Source organism: Oncorhynchus nerka, linkage group LG12 (genome assembly GCF_034236695.1).
Source record: "Oncorhynchus nerka isolate Pitt River linkage group LG12, Oner_Uvic_2.0, whole genome shotgun sequence".
NCBI lineage: Eukaryota > Metazoa > Chordata > Actinopteri > Salmoniformes > Salmonidae > Oncorhynchus > Oncorhynchus nerka.
Window position 1 is genome coordinate 55,067,662 of NC_088407.1, and position 20,179 is coordinate 55,087,840.

Below are 20,179 nucleotides of genomic sequence, written 5' to 3' on the forward strand. Positions count from 1 at the left end.
CAGAGCAGTACCAAGCCAATTGCTTTTCTTTAGTCTTTGGCAGACCTGCAATCTGGAGGCCACAAACTGTAAGCCTATGTACGTGGCCAAGACGGCCAACTATCAGTGCTACTAGCTTGCACCTATATCCAAGGCTGTCCAAGCTGGATACGAGGGGCTGGTATTTAAAGTTTTAAGAAGCGTGTCACCAAAGGCCTGCTCCATGTGAGCACCTCCATCTGGCCTCCCCTAAAACAACAATATCTGGGGTATTTGGTACACAGGAAAATGCATTATCATCAACATCAAACTAACTTACACAAGAATGTTTAAGGATGTGTGCCGTTGGGGAGACTACCTGTCTCACCTCACTGGCTGTCAGGTGGACAAGGCGGTCATGTCTAGCAATGTACAGGTCCTTGTATGAACAGCAACCATTCGCAAACATGGGTAACAGACTCCCTTGCATTTGACTAGAATACAAAAGAGGTCATGGTTTACAGGGTACCAGAGTGCTAGCACACACACACACACACACACACACACACACACACACACACACACACACACACACACACACACCGTTACTATGCCTATCCCTTGCTTTTGTCAGTCTTGTCCAACACCTACACTGTATACATCAACAGATATTTGACAGAAACTTCAAAGACATCTGTTGGGATGTTGGGAATTCCCTTTCAATGTCAACTCCATCCATCCCCAGGTAGCAATGGCAAGGAGGTCCTGTCTGTCTGTCTGCCACAGGGGAGTGATGTTGTCGTGTCTCTACTGTCACTGATCATCCTCATGCTCAGGAACCAAAGACTGAGAATGTCATTCTAACAGCTGCTACTCAAGTCTATCCAAATGTTAATGTTCATCCTTTTGTATACAACAAAACATGTAAATCACCAGATCATTTCTAAGAATTACTGGTGACATTATTGACCCGGACACCCGGGATAGTGACGATGTTAAACTGCATGGTTATGATGATTCTGAAGACATATTATTTGGACACCTACTGTACTGCGTTTGGTGCTGGGTCGTATATTTTTGTGCCCAGTGTTGGGAACAGATCCCAGAGACTATTGAAAATACAGAATGACAGCTCTGCTACCAGCAAGGCACCAGCCAGAGGAAACACGAGACTTCTGATCTTTATTAAGGAGCCATGTATGAAGTAGCCCATTAAATCATGGGCCCTAACAAAGTACACTGGGAGAAAAAAATATTAGATTAGAAATGTATTTGATGACAAATGTATTTGAGTCTAAGAAGTGATACTCTGTCCTATTGTTTTGAGCAGAAACTGTGCTAAATTCCTTATTTTCATGTGCTGCCGTTTAGAAAAGTTAGATCAATTGGCTGAATCTGACAAGGTTTTCACAGGAGAGAAGTTAATTAGGTTGTATTGTCACATTCATTTACTTCCTTTCCACTGCGTAATACATCAGACTTCCTCTCGCTGTTGCTGCGTTGTTGGATGTTTCATTAGATACAGTGTCATCTAGAAGCAGGCCAAGACGTTATGACATACCAATTGTATGGTGTTCACATTAGGACAGCAACATTTGATGCAACATGAACACACCTCTGACTCGTGATTTAATGAAAGTGTCGGTGTAGAGAACTTCACCTCACAGCGTGTGATCAGCCTAGAATGTTCTTAGTTGTTTTGGATGGGCTATTTTACCCAACATTGATAACTGGAAGTTAAAAATACTCTCCTTTAGTAGTTATTATAATTACTATCACCTACTGCTTACTGTCAAGTTAGGAACGTGAAGAGATTCTTCTTCTTCCTCCCTCATTGCCTACTATGGCGTTCCGTTCTTTGCTTAGCAATCCCCAAAGTGCTCATCAACATGGCAGTGCATGAAGTTCTTTTTCTAAGCCCTCCCAGGAAGGTGAGCCATGCTTGCCAATGCCCATACCTTTAACTGCCCATCCATCATTCATTCTTTTCTGTTTAGCCATGCTAAACGCTCAGTTTTCTTACAAGGATGCTAATGCCGTCTAACAGCCAGCCAATGATCTCAGCTGCTTTAGCTTGAGAGTGATGCGTAAATGTCTCAGCGTGATTGCCGGGATTTGCTTCCTCTTTGTACGTCTTCTCATAGCCTCTTACTGACCCTATTACAGTTTCCAGGGTCAACTAGGGTCATATCTTGTATAAGAACATATCTTTCATTTCACATTTAAATCATTTGAAATGTACAGTGTACTGTACATCTGATTGCTAGTTAAAAACGATCATCAAGGAACCAAAACTTTAGTCAGCTAATTATTAGCCAAAAGCCTTATCTTCTGAGTGCATATTTCTATGGATAGATGGCCACAAATGTCACCATTCTTTTCACTGTGTGAATATACAGGTAACTTCCAAAATAAAGGAAACACTTGAGTAAATGAGGGATACAAAGGGATATTGAAAGCAGGTGCTTCCACACAGGTGTGGTTCCTAAATGAATTAAGCAATTAACATCCCATCATGCTTAGTGTGTGTGTGTGTGTGTGTGTGTGTGTGTGTGTGTGTGTGTGTGCGTGTGTGTGTGTGTGTGTGTGTGCGTGCGTGTGTGTGTGTCAGATCTAAACCCAATTGAACACTTATGGAGATCTGGAGCGGCACCTGAGACAGCGTTTTCCACCACCATCAACAAAACACCAAATTATGGAATTTATTGTGGAAGAATGGTGTTGCATCCCTCCAATCGAGTTCCAAACACTTGTATAATCTATGCCAAGGTGCACTGAAGCTGTTCTGGCAGCTTGTGGTGGCCCAACACCCTATTAAGACACTTTGTGTTGGTGTTTCCTTTATTTTGTCATTTACCTGTATTTTACTGTTGAAGGAAAAAGTATTCTGCTGCTTCCTCACAATCCAATCATGGTGTTTGAATTGATACATTATCCTTGATTTATCTGCCACTTACAGTATGTAGCTGTTTTTCTGTATAGTGTACTGTGATTGGTGCATGTTCTGGGCACTAGGCAGGATGTTGAATGTGATTGGCTGGCTTGTTTCAGGGATCCAGTTCCGCCTTCCCTCTACCTGCACCATTGATCGGATGACCCACGAAACCCCAGGTAAACCTCCTGTCCGAGCCAATAGCTGGTGATGAATAATATTTTTTGAACCAGCGTCATCATTATTTATTAATGAAATACAGTTCAAATGCTGTGAAAGAGCAGTCCCACCATCACACGGGCTTATCAAATCCATCAAGACAACGCACAGCAACACCACCACATTGTTTTACTGCTGAGACCCAGCGACTATCTCTGTGTTCCTGTTTGGTCACTCCTGGCTGTTTTCTCCTTGAGCATCTCTCTACCTTATTGATTCATCAGGCACAAGCCTTGATCTCAAAGGTAGATTGAAAAACGACAGTGGAATGTAAAATGATCCCGCACCCACTCCTCTTCTACGCCGTTATCCTCTCCCCCTCCTGAAACGGGCTGAGGGAGTGAGAGAAGTCGTGAGTGCTCTATCGATGACGCTATCCATGACGCTATCCATGACGAACGCTTTCCGGACATTGGCCCACATGACTGATGGTCTGTCAGTTATGAGCCCCCTTGCCTCCCTCCCTCTGCCCCTCCCTTCAACCAGACACCCCTCATGCCCCCTCTCTCTCTACCCAGGTCCAGCCAGGACTGCAGCAACCCACCTCACACACACACACACACACACACACACACCCTTCTCCTCTGTACAGGCCAAGGTTTCTATGTTTATTTCCTTGGCCCTTACTGAACCATATGGCGGGCAGAGCACTTTGTCAAGTCATTTTGTTTTATAGGATGGAGTTCAGGCAAGGATATTTACATCAGCCACTGTGGCAGATGGTGTGCTGTCAGCTATGGAGTGACAAAGAGGAAGTCACTGGTGTATGGCACTTCTCTCTCCTGTCCTGTCCTGTCCTGTCCTGTCCTGTCCTGTCTCTCTCAAAGCTCTCTCTCTCTGCTCTCCGTGCTCTCTCTCTCTCTCTGCTCTCCGTGCTCTCTCTCTCTCTCTCTGCCTCTCTCTCTCTGCTCTCTCTCTCTGCTCTCTCTCTCTATGCACTCACTTCATGCTCTCTCTCTGCTCTCTCTCTCTAGGCACTCACTTCGTGCTCTCTCTCTGCTCTCTCTCTCTAGGCACTCACTTCGTGCTCTCTCTCAATTCAATTCAATTCAATTCAATTCAATTCAATTCAAGGGCTTTATTGGCATGGGAAACATGTGTTAACATTGCCAAAGCAAGTGAGGTAGACAACATACAAAGTGAATATATAAAGTGAAAAACAACAAAAATGAACAGTAAACATTACACATACAGAAGTTTCAAAACAGTAAAGACATTACAAATGTCATATTATATATATATATATACAGTGTTTTAACAATGTACAAATGGTTAAAGGACACAAGATAAAATAAATAAGCATAAATATGGGTTGTATTTACAATGGTGTTTGTTCTTCACTGGTTGCCCTTTTCTCGTGGCAACAGGTCACAAATCTTGCTGCTGTGATGGCACACTGTGGAATTTCACCCAGTAGATATGGGAGTTTTTCAAAATTGGATTTGTTTTCAAATTCTTTGTGGATCTGTGTAATCTGAGGGAAATATGTCTCTCTAATATGGTCGTACATTGGGCAGGAGGTTAGGAAGTGCAGCTCAGTTTCCACCTCATTTTGTGGGCAGTGAGCACATAGCCTGTCTTCTCTTGAGAGCCATGTCTGCCTACGGCGGCCTTTCTCAATAGCAAGGCTATGCTCACTGAGTCTGTACATAGTCAAAGCTTTCCATAATTTTGGGTCAGTCACAGTGGTCAGGTATTCTGCCGCTGTGTACTCTCTGTGTAGGGCCAAATAGCATTCTAGTTTGCTCTGTTTTTTTGTTAATTCTTTCCAATGTGTTGAGTAATTATCTTTTTGTTTTCTCATGATTTGGTTGGGTCTAATTGTGCTGTTGTTGATGTCCTGGGGCTCTGTAGTGTGTGTTTGTGTTTGTGAACAGAGCCCCAGGACCAGCTTGCTTAGGGGACTCTTCTCCAGGTTCATCTCTCTGTTATTGATGGCTTTGTTATGGAAGGTTTGTGAATCGCTTCCTTTTAGGTGGTTGTAGAATTTAACGGCTCTTTTCTGGATTTGGATAATTAGTGGGTATCGGCCTAATTCTGCTCTGCATGCATTATTTGGTGTTCTACGTTGTACACGGAGGATATTTTTGCAGAATTCTGCGTGCAGAGTCTCAATTTGGTGTTTGTCCCATTTTGTGAAGTCTTGGTTGGTGAGCGGACCCCAGACCTCACAACCATAAAGGGCAATGGGCTCTATGACTGATTCAAGTATTTTTAGCCAAATCCTAATTGGTATGTTGAAATTTATGTTTCTTTTGATGGCATAGAATGCCCTTCTTGCCTTGTCTCTCAGATCGTTCACAGCTTTGTGGAAGTTACCTGTGGCGCTGATGTTTAGGCCAAGGTATGTATAGTTTTTTGTGTGCTCTAGGGCAACAGTGTCTAGATGGAATTTGTATTTGTGGTCCTGGTGACCTGACCTTTTTTGGAACACCATTATTTTGGTCTTACTGAGATTTACTGTCAGGGCCCAGGTCTGACAGAATCTGTGCATAAGATCTAGGTGCTGCTGTAGGCCCTCCTTGGTTGGTGACAGAAGCACCAGATCATCAGCAAACAGCAGACATTTGACTTCGGATTCTAGCAGGGGGAGGCCGGGTGCTGCGGACTTTTCTAGTGCCCGCGCCAATTCGTTGATATATATGTTGAAGAGGATGGGGCTTAAGCTGCATCCCTGTCTAACCCCACGACCCTGTGTGAAGAAATGTGTGTGTTTTTTGCCAATTTTAACTGCACACTTGTTGTTTGTGTACATGGATTTTATAATGTCATATGTTTTACCCCCAACACCACTTTCCATCAGTTTGTATAGCAGACCCTCATGCCAGATTGAGTCGAAGGCTTTTTTGAAATCAACAAAGCATGAGAAGACTTTGCCTTTGTTTTGGTTTGTTTGGTTGTCAATTAGGGTGTGCAGGGTGAATACATGGTCTGTTGTACGGTAATTTGGTAAAAAGCCAATTTGACATTTGCTCAGTACATTGTTTTCATTGAGGAAATGTACGAGTCTGCTGTTAATAATAATGCAGAGGATTTTCCCAAGGTTACTGTTGACACATATTCCACGGTAGTTATTGGGGTCAAACTTGTCTCCACTTTTGTGGATTGGGGTGATCAGTCCTTGGTTCCAAATATTGGGGAAGATGCCAGAGCTAAGTATGATGTTAAAGAGTTTTAGTATAGCCAATTGGAATTTGTTGTCTGTATATTTGATCATTTCATTGAGGATACCATCAACACCACAGGCCTTTTTGGGTTGGAGGGTTTTTATTTTGTCCTGTAACTCATTCAATGTAATTGGAGAATCCAGTGGGTTCTGGTAGTCTTTAATAGTTGATTCTAAGATCTGTATTTGATCATGTATATGTTTTTGATCTTTATTCTTTGTTATAGAGCCAAAAAGATTGGAGAAGTGGTTTACCCATACATCTCCATTTTGGATAGATAATTCTTCGTGTTGTTGTTTGTTTAGTGTTTTCCAATTTTCCCAGAAGTGGTTAGAGTCTATGGATTCTTCAATTGCATTGAGCTGATTTCTGACATGCTGTTCCTTCTTTTTCCGTAGTGTATTTCTGTATTGTTTCAGTGATTCACCATAGTGAAGGCGTAGACTCAGGTTTTCCGGGTCTCTATGTTTTTGGTTGGACAGGTTTCTCAATTTCTTTCTTAGATTTTTGCATTCTTCATCAAACCATTTGTCATTATTGTTAATTTTCTTCGGTTTTCTATTTGAGATTTTTAGATTTGATAGGGAAGCTGAGAGGTCAAATATACTGTTAAGATTTTCTACTGCCAAGTTTACACCTTCACTATTACAGTGGAACGTTTTACCCAGGAAATTGTCTAAAAGGGATTGAATTTGTTGTTGCCTAATTGTTTTTTGGTAGGTTTCCAAACTGCATTCCTTCCATCTATAGCATTTCTTAATGTTACTCAGTTCCTTTGGCTTTGATGCCTCATGATTGAGTATTGCTCTGTTTAAGTAGACTGTGATTTTGCTGTGGTAGGGGTGTCAGTGGGCTGACTGTGAACGCTCTGAGAGACTCTGGGTTGAGGTCAGTGATAAAGTAGTCTACAGTACTACTGCCAAGAGATGAGCTATAGGTGTACCTACCATAGGAGTCCCCTCGAAGCCTACCGTTGACTATGTACATACCCAGCGTGCGACAGAGCTGCAGGAGTTGTGACCCGTTTTTGTTGGTTATGTTGTCATAGTTGTGCCTAGGGGGGCATATGTGGGAGGGAATGCTGTCACCTCCAGGCAGGTGTTTGTCCCCCTGTGTGCCGAGGGTGTCAGGTTCTTGTCCGGTTCTGGCATTTAGGTCGCCACAGACTAGTACATGTCCCTGGGCCTGGAAATCATTGATTTCCCCCTCCAGGATGGAGAAGCTGTCTTCATTAAAATATGGGGATTCTAGTGGGGGGATATAGGTAGCACACAGGAGGACATTTTTCTCTGTTAGGATAATTTCCTTTTGAATTTCTAGCCAAATGTAGAATGTTCCTGTTTTGATTAATTTAATGGAGTGAGTTAGGTCTGCTCTATACCAAATTAGCATACCCCCTGAGTCCCTTCCCTGTTTCACACCTGGTAGTTTGGTGGATGGGACTACCAGCTCTCTGTAACCTAGAGGGCAACCAGTGGGTCCGTCTTCTCTATACCAGGTTTCTTGCAGGATGACAATGTCTGTATTACCGATTTCTTTGGTGAAGTCCGGGTTTCTGCTCTTTAGGCCAAAGGCAGATGACCTCAGGCCTTGGATATTCCAGGATAATATAGTGAAGGATTTTTGTTCCATAGAGTGTCCAATGTTGTTGGTCGTGGTTTGGCCTCAGGCCAGTAAGTGTGAGCAGAGCCTGCTGAGCATCTGGTACATGCCATTGGCTTGGGCGAGTGTGAGAGTGGGAGTTGGGACTGTTTGCCCGCTCACTACCTGGGCGTATGTGTGGCTTCCATGTTGAGGCCCTCTCTCTCTGCTCTCTCTCTCTAGGCACTCACTTTGTGCTCTCTCTCTGCTCTCTCTCTCTCTAGGCACTCACTTCGTGCTCTCTCTCTCCCCCCCTCCCCTCTCTCTGAAGTAGTTTTAGTTAGTGTCTGAGGTAGTTCTCATCTTTGTTTTTTTTGTTTTTTTTTGGGCTGGGACACTCTTGACAGTGAGGATAATAGAGTTCTCCATCCATCCACTTCCCAGATAATTTACATATCCTTAAAAGCCTGTGAAATAACGCACTGTTTTCTGAGAGTGATCAATTTAATCTGGAAGAAATGCTCTTAATGACACGTCCCTCGCTCTCTCTACTATTAGCATACAATTCAGAGCTGATAAATTGCGATTCCCTAACGGAGACTGAGCACTTGAATCACACTCATTGTGTCTCAAATTAATTAAACTGGATGTGTGTGTGTGTGTGTGTGTGTGTGTGTGTGTGTGTGTGTGTGTGTGTGTGTGTGTGTGTGTGTGTGTGTGTGTGTGTGTGTGTGTGTGTGTGTGTGTGTGTGTGTGTGTGTGTGTGTGTGTGTGTGTGTGTGTGTGTGTGTTTGGGGTGTTTAAGCACAAAACGGTTCAGCATGATGAATTTGTAATGCTAAAGTTTTCCATAAGAAATTCTTTTGAGTTTTAAGAAAATATTTAAATACAAAACAGTTACTATTGTTCTATTCAGAAAGCACAGTTTACCACTTAACTCAGCAGCATTCTTGTCAGCACAATGTTCTTGTTTAGTGTGAAGAAAATGTGTCCATGTTGTTGTCATGGAGATGAAGAGCAGGTTCTCTCTTCTGGTTAGTTATTGTGTGATTTAAAGGTAAAGTAAACCACCTGGTATGGTTGCCATTGTAGTTATGACCTTCAGGTCCTAAGATACTTATTTCCTTTTACAAGCAGCTCACAGGCTTTTCTGTATTTCAATATTCATTTGAAATAATTTGTTCTTGTTGAATTATTATGATTATTTTTTGTATTTGTGTACATGCCTCAAACTGTGCCTGGACGTGAATGGACAGCCTACATGCTAAGTAACACTGCCAAGATCAGCCTACATGCTAAGTAACACTGCCAAGATCAGCCTACATGCTGAGTAACACTGCCAAGATCAGCCTACATGCTGAGTAACACTGCCAAGATCAGCCTACATGCTAAGTAACACTGCCAAGATCAGCCTACATGCTAAGTAACACTGCCAAGATCAGCCTACATGCTAAGTAACACTGCCAAGATCAGCCTACATGCTGAGTAACACTGCCAAGATCAGCCTACATGCTGAGTAACACTGCCAAGATCAGCCTACATGCTAAGTAACACTGCCAAGATCAGCCTACATGCTAAGTAACACTGCCAAGATCAGCCTACATGCTAAGTAACACTGCCAAGATCAGCCTACATGCTGAGTAACACTGCCAAGATCAGCCTACATGCTAAGTAACACTGCCAAGATCAGCCTACATGCTAAGTAACACTGCCAAGATCAGCCTACATGCTAAGTAACACTGCCAAGATCAGCCTACATGCTAAGTAACACTGCCAAGATCAGCCTACATGCTAAGTAACACTGCCAAGATCAGCCTACATGCTAAGTAACACTGCCAAGATCAGCCTACATGCTAAGTAACACTGCCAAGATCAGCCCACATGCTGAGTAACACTGCCAAGATCAGCCCACATGCTAAGTAACACTGCCAAGATCAGCCTACATGCTGAGTAACACTGCCAAGATCAGCCTACATGCTAAGTAACACTGCCAAGATCAGCCTACATGCTGAGTAACACTGCCAAGATCAGCCTACATGCTAAGTAACACTGCCAAGATCAGCCTACATGCTAAGTAACACTGCCAAGATCAGCCTACATGCTAAGTAACACTGCCAAGATCAGCCTACATGCTGAGTAACACTGCCAAGATCAGCCTACATGCTAAGTAACACTGCCAAGATCAGCCTACATGCTAAGTAACACTGCCAAGATCAGCCTACATGCTAAGTAACACTGCCAAGATCAGCCTACATGCTAAGTAACACTGCCAAGATCAGCCTACATGCTAAGTAACACTGCCAAGATCAGCCTACATGCTAAGTAACACTGCCAAGATCAGCCTACATGCTAAGTAACACTGCCAAGATCAGCCTACATGCTGAGTAACACTGCCAAGATCAGCCTACATGCTAAGTAACACTGCCAAGATCAGCCTACATGCTAAGTAACACTGCCAAGATCAGCCTACATGCTAAGTAACACTGCCAAGATCAGCCTACATGCTAAGTAACACTGCCAAGATCAGCCTACATGCTAAGTAACACTGCCAAGATCAGCCTACATGCTAAGTAACACTGCCAAGATCAGCCTACATGCTAAGTAACACTGCCAAGATGGGGGGCAAGAGTTATGAGTCCCCATTGCATGACTTGCTTAGTAATAATGTGTTTATTTTGGTCCTTCTGCTGAATCATCTCTCTCTTTCTCTCTTTCTCGCTTTCTTTCACTCTCTTCCTCACCCTCTCTTTCTATCTCTCTTGTTCTCTCGCTTTCCCTCCATGTCTATCTCTTTTCTTTTTTTTTATCTGTTTGTTACACACTCTCTCTACTGACTCATCTTGGTGACCTCTTTGAGATCATTTTTGTGAATGGGAAACTAAGTGCTTACCTACTGTATAATTCAGGGTGTTCCTCATTCCCTCTCTGAGAGTTCTGATGAGCCAAGACCACTCTGGGCTTTGATCATTAGATGTTTTTTAAATGGACAAGCTGTTTATATTGGGCTGCTCCTACAAAGCTCTCTTTTAAAGAAGAGGACATATCAAACCCAAAGTAATTTATTAGTCCAGCAGTCCATCTCTGTGGATGTAAAACCATATTCTCTTAGAATTCGTTGCTCATCAAGTACATGTAAGGAGAAGGGCTGTCAACCCTCCACAGTGAATAGCACTCAGTGGCCTTTCCTCTCTCTGATCGTCAACAGCAAAGCCCTACAGTACCTCACCTACTTCAACTACCACATATACATATACAGTTGAAGTCGGAAGTTTACATACACCTTAGCCAAATACATTTAAACTCAGTTTATCACAATTCCTGACATTTAATCCACATATAAAATCCCTGTTTTAGGTCAGTTAGGATCACCACTTTATTTTAAGAATGTAAAATGTCAGAATAATAGCAGAGAGAATGATTTATTTCAGCTTTTATTACTTTCATCACATTCCCAGTGGGTCAGAAGTTTACATACACTCAATTAGTATTTGGTAGCATTGCCTTTAAATTGTTTAACTTGGGTCAAACGTTTTGGGTAGCCTTCCACAAGCTTCCCACAATAAGTTGGGTGAATTTTGGCCCATTCCTCCTGACAGAGCTGGTGTAACTGAGTCAGGTTTGTAGGCCTCCTTGCTCGCACATGCTCTTTCAGTTCTGCCTACACATTTTTCAAAAGGATTGAGGTCAGGGCTTTGTGATGGCCACTCCAATACCTTGACTTTGTTTTCCTTAAGCCATTTTGCCACAACTTTGGAAGAATGCTTGGGGTCATTGTCCATTTGGAAGACCCATTTGCGACCAAGCTTTAACTTCCTGACTGATGTCTTGAGATGTTGCTTCAATATACCCACATACTTTTCCATCCTCATGAGGCCATCTATTTTGTGACATGCAGTCCCTCCTGCAGCAAAGAACCCCCACAACATGATGCTGCCACCCCAGTGCTTCACGGTGCACCAGTCCTCCAAACATAACGATGGTCATTATGGCCAAACAGTTCTATTTTTGTTTCATCTGACCAGAGGACATTTCTCCAAAAGTACGATCTTTGTCCTCATGTGCAGTTGCATACCGTAATCTGGCTTTTTTATGTCAGTTTTGGAGCAGTGGCTTCTTCCTTGCTGAGCAGCCTTTCAGGTTATGTCGATATAGGACTCGTTTGACTGTGGATGTAGAGACTTTTGTTTCTTCCAGAATCTTCACAAGGTCCTTTGCTGTTCTTCTGGGATTGACTTGCACTGTTCGCACCAAAGTACGTTCATCTCTAGGAGACAGAACACGTCTCCTTCCTGAACGGTTTGACAGCTGTGTGGCCCCATGGTATTTATACTTGCGTACTATTGTTTGTACAGATGAACGTGGTACCTTCAGGCATTTGGAAATTGCTCCTAAGGATGAACCAGACTTGTGGAGGTCTACATTTGTTTTTCTGAAGTCTTGGCTGATTTCTTTTGATTTTCCCATGATGTCAAGCAAAGAGGCACTGAGTTTGAAGGTAGGCCTTGAAATGCATTCACAGGTACACCTCCAATTGACTCAAATGATGTCACTTAGCCTATCAAAAGCTTCTAAAGCCATGACATACTTTTCTGGAATTTTCCAAGCTGTTTAAAGGCACAGTCAACTTAGTGTATGTAAACTTCTGACCCACTGGAATTGTGATACAGTGACTTATAAGAGAAATATTCTGTCTGTAAACAGTTGTTGGAAAAATGGCTTGTGTCATGCACAAAGTAGATGTCCTAACTGACTTGCCAAAACTATAGTTTGTTAACAAGAAATTTGTGGAGTGGTTGAGTTTTAATGATTCCAACCTAAGTGTATGTAAACTTCTGACTTCAACTGTGCATTCCTTTTAACTTTGACCTCTTATCTTTCAGCGGTCACGTACACGAACAACTACAAGAAGACGACCCCTCCGCCGGTCCCACCCCGCTCCACCTCAGGCTCCAAGCCCCTCATCTCCGTCACTGCCCAGAGCAGTACAGAGTCCACCCAGGACACGTACCATGAGGGCAGGCACCCTCGAGGGTGGGGGGACGGGCTGGGCCTGAGCCTGAGCCTGGGCAGGGCCCTGTATAACTCCACAGACAGCCTGGACAGTGCCAAGGCCGTGACCATAGCCATGGAGGCAGCTGGGCTGAGGTCTGGGAAGAGGCACCCGTCCACAGACCGTCACAGTCACAGCTCAGTGATGACCTGTGATAAAGCCATCCTGGTGTCCAAGGCTGAGGAGTACCTCAAAACACCACGCTCCTCCATAGGGATACAGGTGAGGGACACACACACACACACACACACACACACACACACACACACACACACATACACAGGCCTACACATTGTGCATATACACACCCACACATTCATAAGGTCACACACTCACACATCCCATTCTCCTTTAGGTCTAAAAATGGCACCAATGAGTCATCTTACTGCAATCCATTCATTTGTTTTCAACTCGCTTTACTGAATGAGTCTCTCTCGCCCTCTCTCACTCTATTGTGACCCTGAGAATAAGGGGCTTGATCACACACGCAGTCTGCGGACGTCAGATGTGTCCATGCCCCTGAATAAAACAGACAGACCGGTAGACAGGCATCCCTTCAGACTGCACACAGCCTTTCATCAATAGAGAATATTAGAGTTGTTCTGCTTGTTTGTGGAGACAGGTGAGTCTCAGTCACCCAGAGATGATCAGGCAGCCTATCCTAGGGGATGAATGATGATGATTTTAAGTGGCTGAGCTGAACGTCGTTACGCTCATCGTGGTGGGCCTGAATTATATTGGTTTTCAAATTGGCTCCAGTGATGTGTGTAAAATACAGAAGCATTTTGATTAGAGATGGCTGGCAGTGTGAAGGTCCACGGTTATTGAAACAACCAGAAGGGCTGCATGCAATGCAAAAAATGCATCAAAACTTCCTACAAAGTGTATCTTTAAACTGTGCCACTAGTATTTGGCCAGTGTAGTAAGATCAATCTAAATTCACCTGCATCATCACAAACCTCCTGGGGATATACAGTACAGTATAATTAACCTCTGGAAGTGTATCTTATAGCCTATAATTTGACCTTTCACCCCTTACTTCTGGCAGGACCCCAATTTTAATCCTTAGCCTTTGACCCTTTCTGCACTTTGAGTTTTGACCCCGCTGTGTTTGAATTTTGACCCCTCATCTTCTGGGGTACATTAAAGTGTACAGTGTCCGTATTGGGACAGTATAAGAATGGATCCTGTAGCAGGACCTTACTCTCACGACCAACCTACCTTCATCTCAGTGAGACTAAGCCATGTCTGAGTAAAATGCTGATGCCTACAGTTTCCAAAGTTTTCACACCTGTGCTGTGTGTGTAGTATATGTGTGTATAGCGTAGTGTGTGTGTGTGTGTGTGCAACATGATGTGTGGGTGTTCACCAAACCAGTTTTTTTTTTGTCTCTGCCAGCACACTTTGAACATTGCCCAGGCTCTCCAAAATATCTCCTCTCCTCATCCATCATAGAGCAGCAGTCTCTCTGAAATGGTCTTTGCTTTGTGCCAGAAAGTAACAGAGGTCACCTCAACCAGCAGCAACTCACTGCTGACTTTCTTTCTGGAAAAGATGGGGGGTCAGAGCACTGTCACCCGTTGTGCTGTTTGTACCAGGCTACTCTGCAGTGTAACATAATTTACATTTTACCTCAGATGAAAGGGAGCTAGAAGAATAACAACTTCTTTGCTCAAACCACTACGGGGTGGGCTGTATCAGCTGATCATCGCTAGTGTAGGCTAGATGAATGAGCTAGTTAACGAGGCTATGCTGTCACAACTAACTGACTAGTCTTTACTTGATTTGAATTTGTTCTACTATTGACAGATGCAAACTGCTGTTGCTTTCTTCCCTGTCCCTGTACGTGAGACGACCCATGATAGCAATTGCAAAGCACACCTACACGCGGTATTCATTTCAAACTCATTGCCCGGCGGATGTGCATGTGAAGAGGAAGAATGCAGCAAGGCACTGCCACGCTCCTGGTGGCAGAAGGGCGGTGGAGGGGACATTTTTTCAAGATAAATGACTTCATGAGAAATTATGTAGTTTGATAAGCAATTTGTTGCATTTATAGTTGCAAGAAAGAAAATAGACAAAACATTTAATAAAAAGTATTTAGTAAAAGAAAACTTTTTTCATAGGAGGGCAAAAGGGCTCTATCGATGCACATGGCTACTAGACGTGAACACACACTCCTCCATTCGTTTCAAACCACTTAAAGCTAAAGAGTTATTAATGTGAGTTTGGAGCTTTTAAGGCTTAAGGCTCTCAGACAGACAGCCGTTCCATGCTGGCCCTAGTCAGGATTCTGCCTGCGTCGGCTGGAACACTCTGTCAGGGTCAGGCCATTAACTCAGAACTGGGGGAAGGTGTGATCTCTCAGAGGGAAGGAGGATTAAAATGTGGATGAATTGATTTTCAAATTACCCTGCTAATCATATAGTAAATTGTAAAATTAGAAGTCTGCTGTTCTCACACTTGTGTTACTCATCAGAGACACAGCCTGGGAGTGGGCTTCTCAAGGACTAATTCTAGCTACCACACACACCTGCCTCCCAAATATTACTAGTCCATGTAGACTGTAGGTTATATGTAACTTTAGGATAAAACCTTTATTGACAATACTTCTAATAAAGGGCCAGCCATACAGGATGCAATGGTTTTTGTTTGAAATACAGTCAGGTCCATAATTATTGGCAGCTTTGATAAAATGATTTAAAAAAGACTATAAAATGAATAATACAAAACACTGAGCTATATTTCATGCTCCAATTTTTTTTGAAAATTCTATTATTTTATACTAATGCAATTGCTCAATTGGGGTTATTGTCTTGCTGGAAGATCCACTTGCGGCCAAGTGTCAGCCTCCTGGCTAGGGTAACCAGGTGTTTGGCTAAAATGTCACGGTACTTAGTAAAGTTCATGATGCCTTTGACCTTAACAAGGGCCCCAAGACCAGTGGGAGCAAAATAGTCCCATATCATCAGAGATGTCCCACCATATTTTTGTAATGCAGTCTTTTTTTAAATCTTTATCTTTATTAAGGGTGCCAATCATATGGAGAGAGTGGGGTTCAGTTAGAGGATCCGTGCACCCTCAGGACAAACAGGGATCAGTCTCTATCATCCCTGGCCAGCACCATGCACCAATGAACACTAACCAAAATCTGTGTGTCTGTGTCACACACCAAACCCCTGGTGATCACACCTCGGTAACTCCCTAATCAGGTTTTGTAATAGGTTTCTTTTTTTTAAACTACCACCACTGTGTATCTCCACCACGGCAGCTTGTTGTTGGTATAAATCACTGTGCTGAGGGTGTAGACAAACTGGTTGTGTTTGGTTGGGTTCTCTGCCTCCATAAATCACACTGCAGTTATGTTCTGACAGGCCGCTTAGAGTTGAGGAGGTGCAGCACCGGCCCCAAACCAATAACCCCACGGACATCTGGGAGCGGTAATAATGAGAATACTGTTGCTATGTTATTATGCTGCATTAGGTGGAAGCAGCCACCGACTCGGAGTCAGAAAGTAAAGGGTCGAAGGAATACCATTCTGTGGGGATCCAGGTGGAAGCTGACAGACGGTAAAATTACTTTTTTAATAGGTTCCTTTTCCCATTTCTGGATTTGTGCTAATCTTTAACAATGTGTTGTTATTAACGTCACCAGCCTTTCCTCTTTCTCTACCTGGGTGTGTTTGTTTACAATATCCCTTGATGGCCTAAATATTTGCTTTCCCTAATCTGTGTCTCAGAGGGCAGGGCAGGTTGAAGCGCTCCAACAGTGTAACAGCCTCTGTGCAGGCTGACATGGAGATGGAGGGGTTTCCCACCATGGAGGACAAGGGCCTACAGTTTGGAGGGGGCTTCCTAGGGGGGCACTCTGAGCCCAGCACGCCCACCCAGTATGGGGTGCGCACCGTCCGCACCCAGGGCCTCTTCAGCTACCGGGAGGACTACCGGACCCCTACGGAGCCCCCTTGCCCCCAGCAGACCTCCAACGAGACTACCTGGCAGCTAGAGCCCCCCTCCCCCAGGGAGCCAGCAGAGTCGTCTGGCGAGTCGGGCCGGACGTCCCCCGCCTTGCGGAGGGATGGAAGCTGGTTCATGCAGCTGCTCCACGCAGAGACCAAGAGGATGGAGGGATGGTGTAAAGAGATGGAGGCAGAGGCGGAGGAGAACGACCTCTCTGAGGACAGTGAGTGGGATAGGAGTCATCATGTACAGTCAATTAGCAGACATTTTTCTCCCATAGAGACTCGCAAGACTTTCCTATGACAGATGATCAGTTGAATGTCTGTCTTTCAGTCCTAGGTAAAATCAGGAGTGGGGTGGGCAGTGCTCAGCTCCTTATGTCTCAGAAATTCCAGCAGTTTTACTGGTTGTGTCAGCAGAACCTGGTGAGTAACAAGTCACTGTGTGTGTGTCTGTGTACATACGGTATGTGAGCGTGTTTGTGAGTGTGTGTTTTAAAAAAAAACTGTTGCGCTACTCTGTGAAAGGAAAGGACAGTTATATCGGCTGCATTCCTGTATCCACCGGTACGGTTCTCCTGTCTCTTACATAGAATGGCTTAGGCCAACAGGTCAGAAGCTTTTAAATGCACCATTGAGTGTGAAAAAAAATAATATTTGTTTGTGTTTCTATCTGAGATGTGAACGTCTTGAGGAGAACAATGAGAGACTGTGAATGTACGCGTTCCCAATGATGCACTCACAGCTCTGACTAGAATACTGAGACGCCCGCCTTTTACATGAAGAACTATTGCCACAGTCCACTCTCTTCATTCTATCAAAAAACACTCGGAAGGGCTGGAATATATGGACGATACTTTCCTCGCCTCTAATCTTACCCCTCTTTATTGATATCAGCCAAATATCCAATATTTCAGATTAAGCCTGTCTTTGCTTATGAAAAAAATGTGTTGCTATTTTTTGCCATATACAGCGGAAATTGCTGCATTCAGGAAAGGCTGAAAAGTGCACAGGGATTATTTAGTTTGAACTAGTCTTTTATATAGAGTTTTCCTGCTTCTATTTCCCTCACTGTAGGGGAGAGGAGAGCAGTTATTAAAGCTTACCCAAACTGCTGCATCTCTCCATATGACAAAGACAGTTTACAAAAAATACTGCATACACTTTCAGAACATGGATTTGAGTCCGTTTGAAGAAGTGGCGTCCGCAAATAAGAGGCTTAAGGAGATGTCTAATTGCGCTTTATCGAGCAGTCTCCCCCCCCCTTTTCTCTCCTGGATAACATAAGCTGGAGTTGAACAAGCTTTCAAAGACCGACGCAGAGCATAGCAGCAAGTTTTATTGTGGGAGGAGCTACAGGATTAAGTCATACTGACACTGGCAAGGCTTATATTTCCCAGAATCCTTTAATGTGTCAGCCTCATTCACTCCCCCCAGTATAAGTTGATGCTTTTGTATTTGTTTGCTTATGCTGGATTGTGTGCAGCCTTCTTTTTGAACCCCCAGCAATATTGATGAGATGAGCCCAGCGCTGGCTTCCCGCTACTTCTCCTTTGGGTCTCTGTGTATCTCCCCTGTGAAGTTTCAGACCGAGACGATGAATGAGGTAGATCAGTGATGGGGTGAGATCTCAGCCTGTCACAGCCTCTCCACACTGCTATGAGTCACCCATCAGGCCTGATCTGGTGCTGTGCATTCAGAATAGTGCCTCAGTGCCTCTACACCCCGCCACCCCCCACACCTCTTCTACCTCTACTCCCAGGCCCCGCCCCGCCCCACCACTCTATACTATAGTGGAAAACTGGATAAATTTACCCCGGGCTAACTGTAATCTAATTATAGTCTCACAACTTATTGAATTACCCTTTGGCAGGTACTTACTATATGTACTGTAGTATAAGGTATACTACAGCTTTAGGACTTATATAACTACCAAAGATTTACCTGGTATGTATCTACATATACTGTAGGTCTTAGCATCACTTTCTAGTGGCAGTGACCTAAACTATTGCGTTTAGAACTTGTGCAATTACCTTTTACCAATGTACAGCAACTGTATTTCTTAACACTGAGTAAGTACTGCTTACCATTTTTACTTTCTGAGACCTTCCACTATTCATTGTAATTCAGAGTGAACCTGGCCTTTACTTCAGAGCCTATATATTCAGATCTACATCCAGAATGCAGCAGTCTGAAATGCCACCAGACAGTCGGCTGGGATATTGTTGTGCCCTCCAGCCATTCAATATATGAAGCACATAAAGTCACTGAATTAATGGGGGGAGATGGTGACCCGCGACCAATGGGATGCTATGGATCTTATTTCTCAACTCTTAACTTCATAACAGAGTTGGAGGTATTGGTTTAGGCTATAGTCTCGCTAATATTGTCTGTGGGGTCAATAGTGTGACTGATTGTGACTCTAGCCGATGTGATGTGATGAATAAGACTTTCACTGGCAGTGAAAGAAATGTGAGCCCTCTTCATTTTTTCCCATCCTCAGGGGGATTAGAAGGGATTGCTACTTACTGATCACATTTTGTTATGGCTCATTTCAATGGATTGTCCTCCAAGTCCTATAGTCTAACCATGAGATGACGATGGGAATAAGATGCTTGTCTTTTCTGAACTTTGACCTTCTTGCTCCCATGACTTTGCTGGAAACATTTGTTTTATTATTAGAAAAATATACCATAAATCATTGAGGTTTTCCTCTGTTTGAGGTCTGATACGGACATCTAGTGGGCTTTGGTAGAAGTGCAACAAATAACTCCTGACGCACACTGGGATTTGAGTATTTGTAATTCAGGCACTGATGTGGTCCTTTATAACCCCTTGCAGGACCCCAGTGCCATGCCCCGCCCCACCTCTCAGGACCTGGCTGGATTCTGGGACCTCCTGCAGCTGTCAATCGATGACGTCACCGCCAAGTTTGACGAGCTGCAGCAGATAAAGAACAACGACTGGAGGCCCGTGGAGAAGAGCCCAGAGAAAAGGGTGGGTAGCGCTCAGGTATACAGAAGACAATGTATTATTTATCTGTTGTCTATGGTGGGTAGTCTCAGTCACAGGGGAGACAGGCATAGAAATAGGATCCTTATATTTCTATGGTCACAGATTCAGCTACATTATTAAACCCAGATGTGAGATTACTTAGAGCCAAGTAGTAGTGGTGTAGAGTGGAGCTGCTCTGTACGCGAGGACAAATGCTTAGTGAAGCATCACTGGATGTCATTGACATTGTGTTTAACTATGCCGATGTATTTCCAACCACTCAAATGGCTGATATGTCAACTACTGCCTATACAAGTTGA

The 20,179-nt window shown here is 43.7% G+C and overlaps 1 protein-coding gene across 1 annotated transcript in view; it reads left to right on the plus strand.

Annotated features, from left to right (window-relative positions):
* Positions 1-20,179, plus strand: part of LOC115138383 (disks large-associated protein 2-like) — a 62,448-nt gene that overhangs the window by 35,845 nt on the left and 6,424 nt on the right. Inside the window, 6 exon segments of the mRNA XM_029675180.2 lie at positions 3,010-3,069; positions 12,738-13,129; positions 16,391-16,476; positions 16,647-17,089; positions 17,200-17,291; positions 19,707-19,862. Of these exon segments, the coding sequence (XP_029531040.2) occupies positions 3,010-3,069; positions 12,738-13,129; positions 16,391-16,476; positions 16,647-17,089; positions 17,200-17,291; positions 19,707-19,862 (1,229 nt within the window).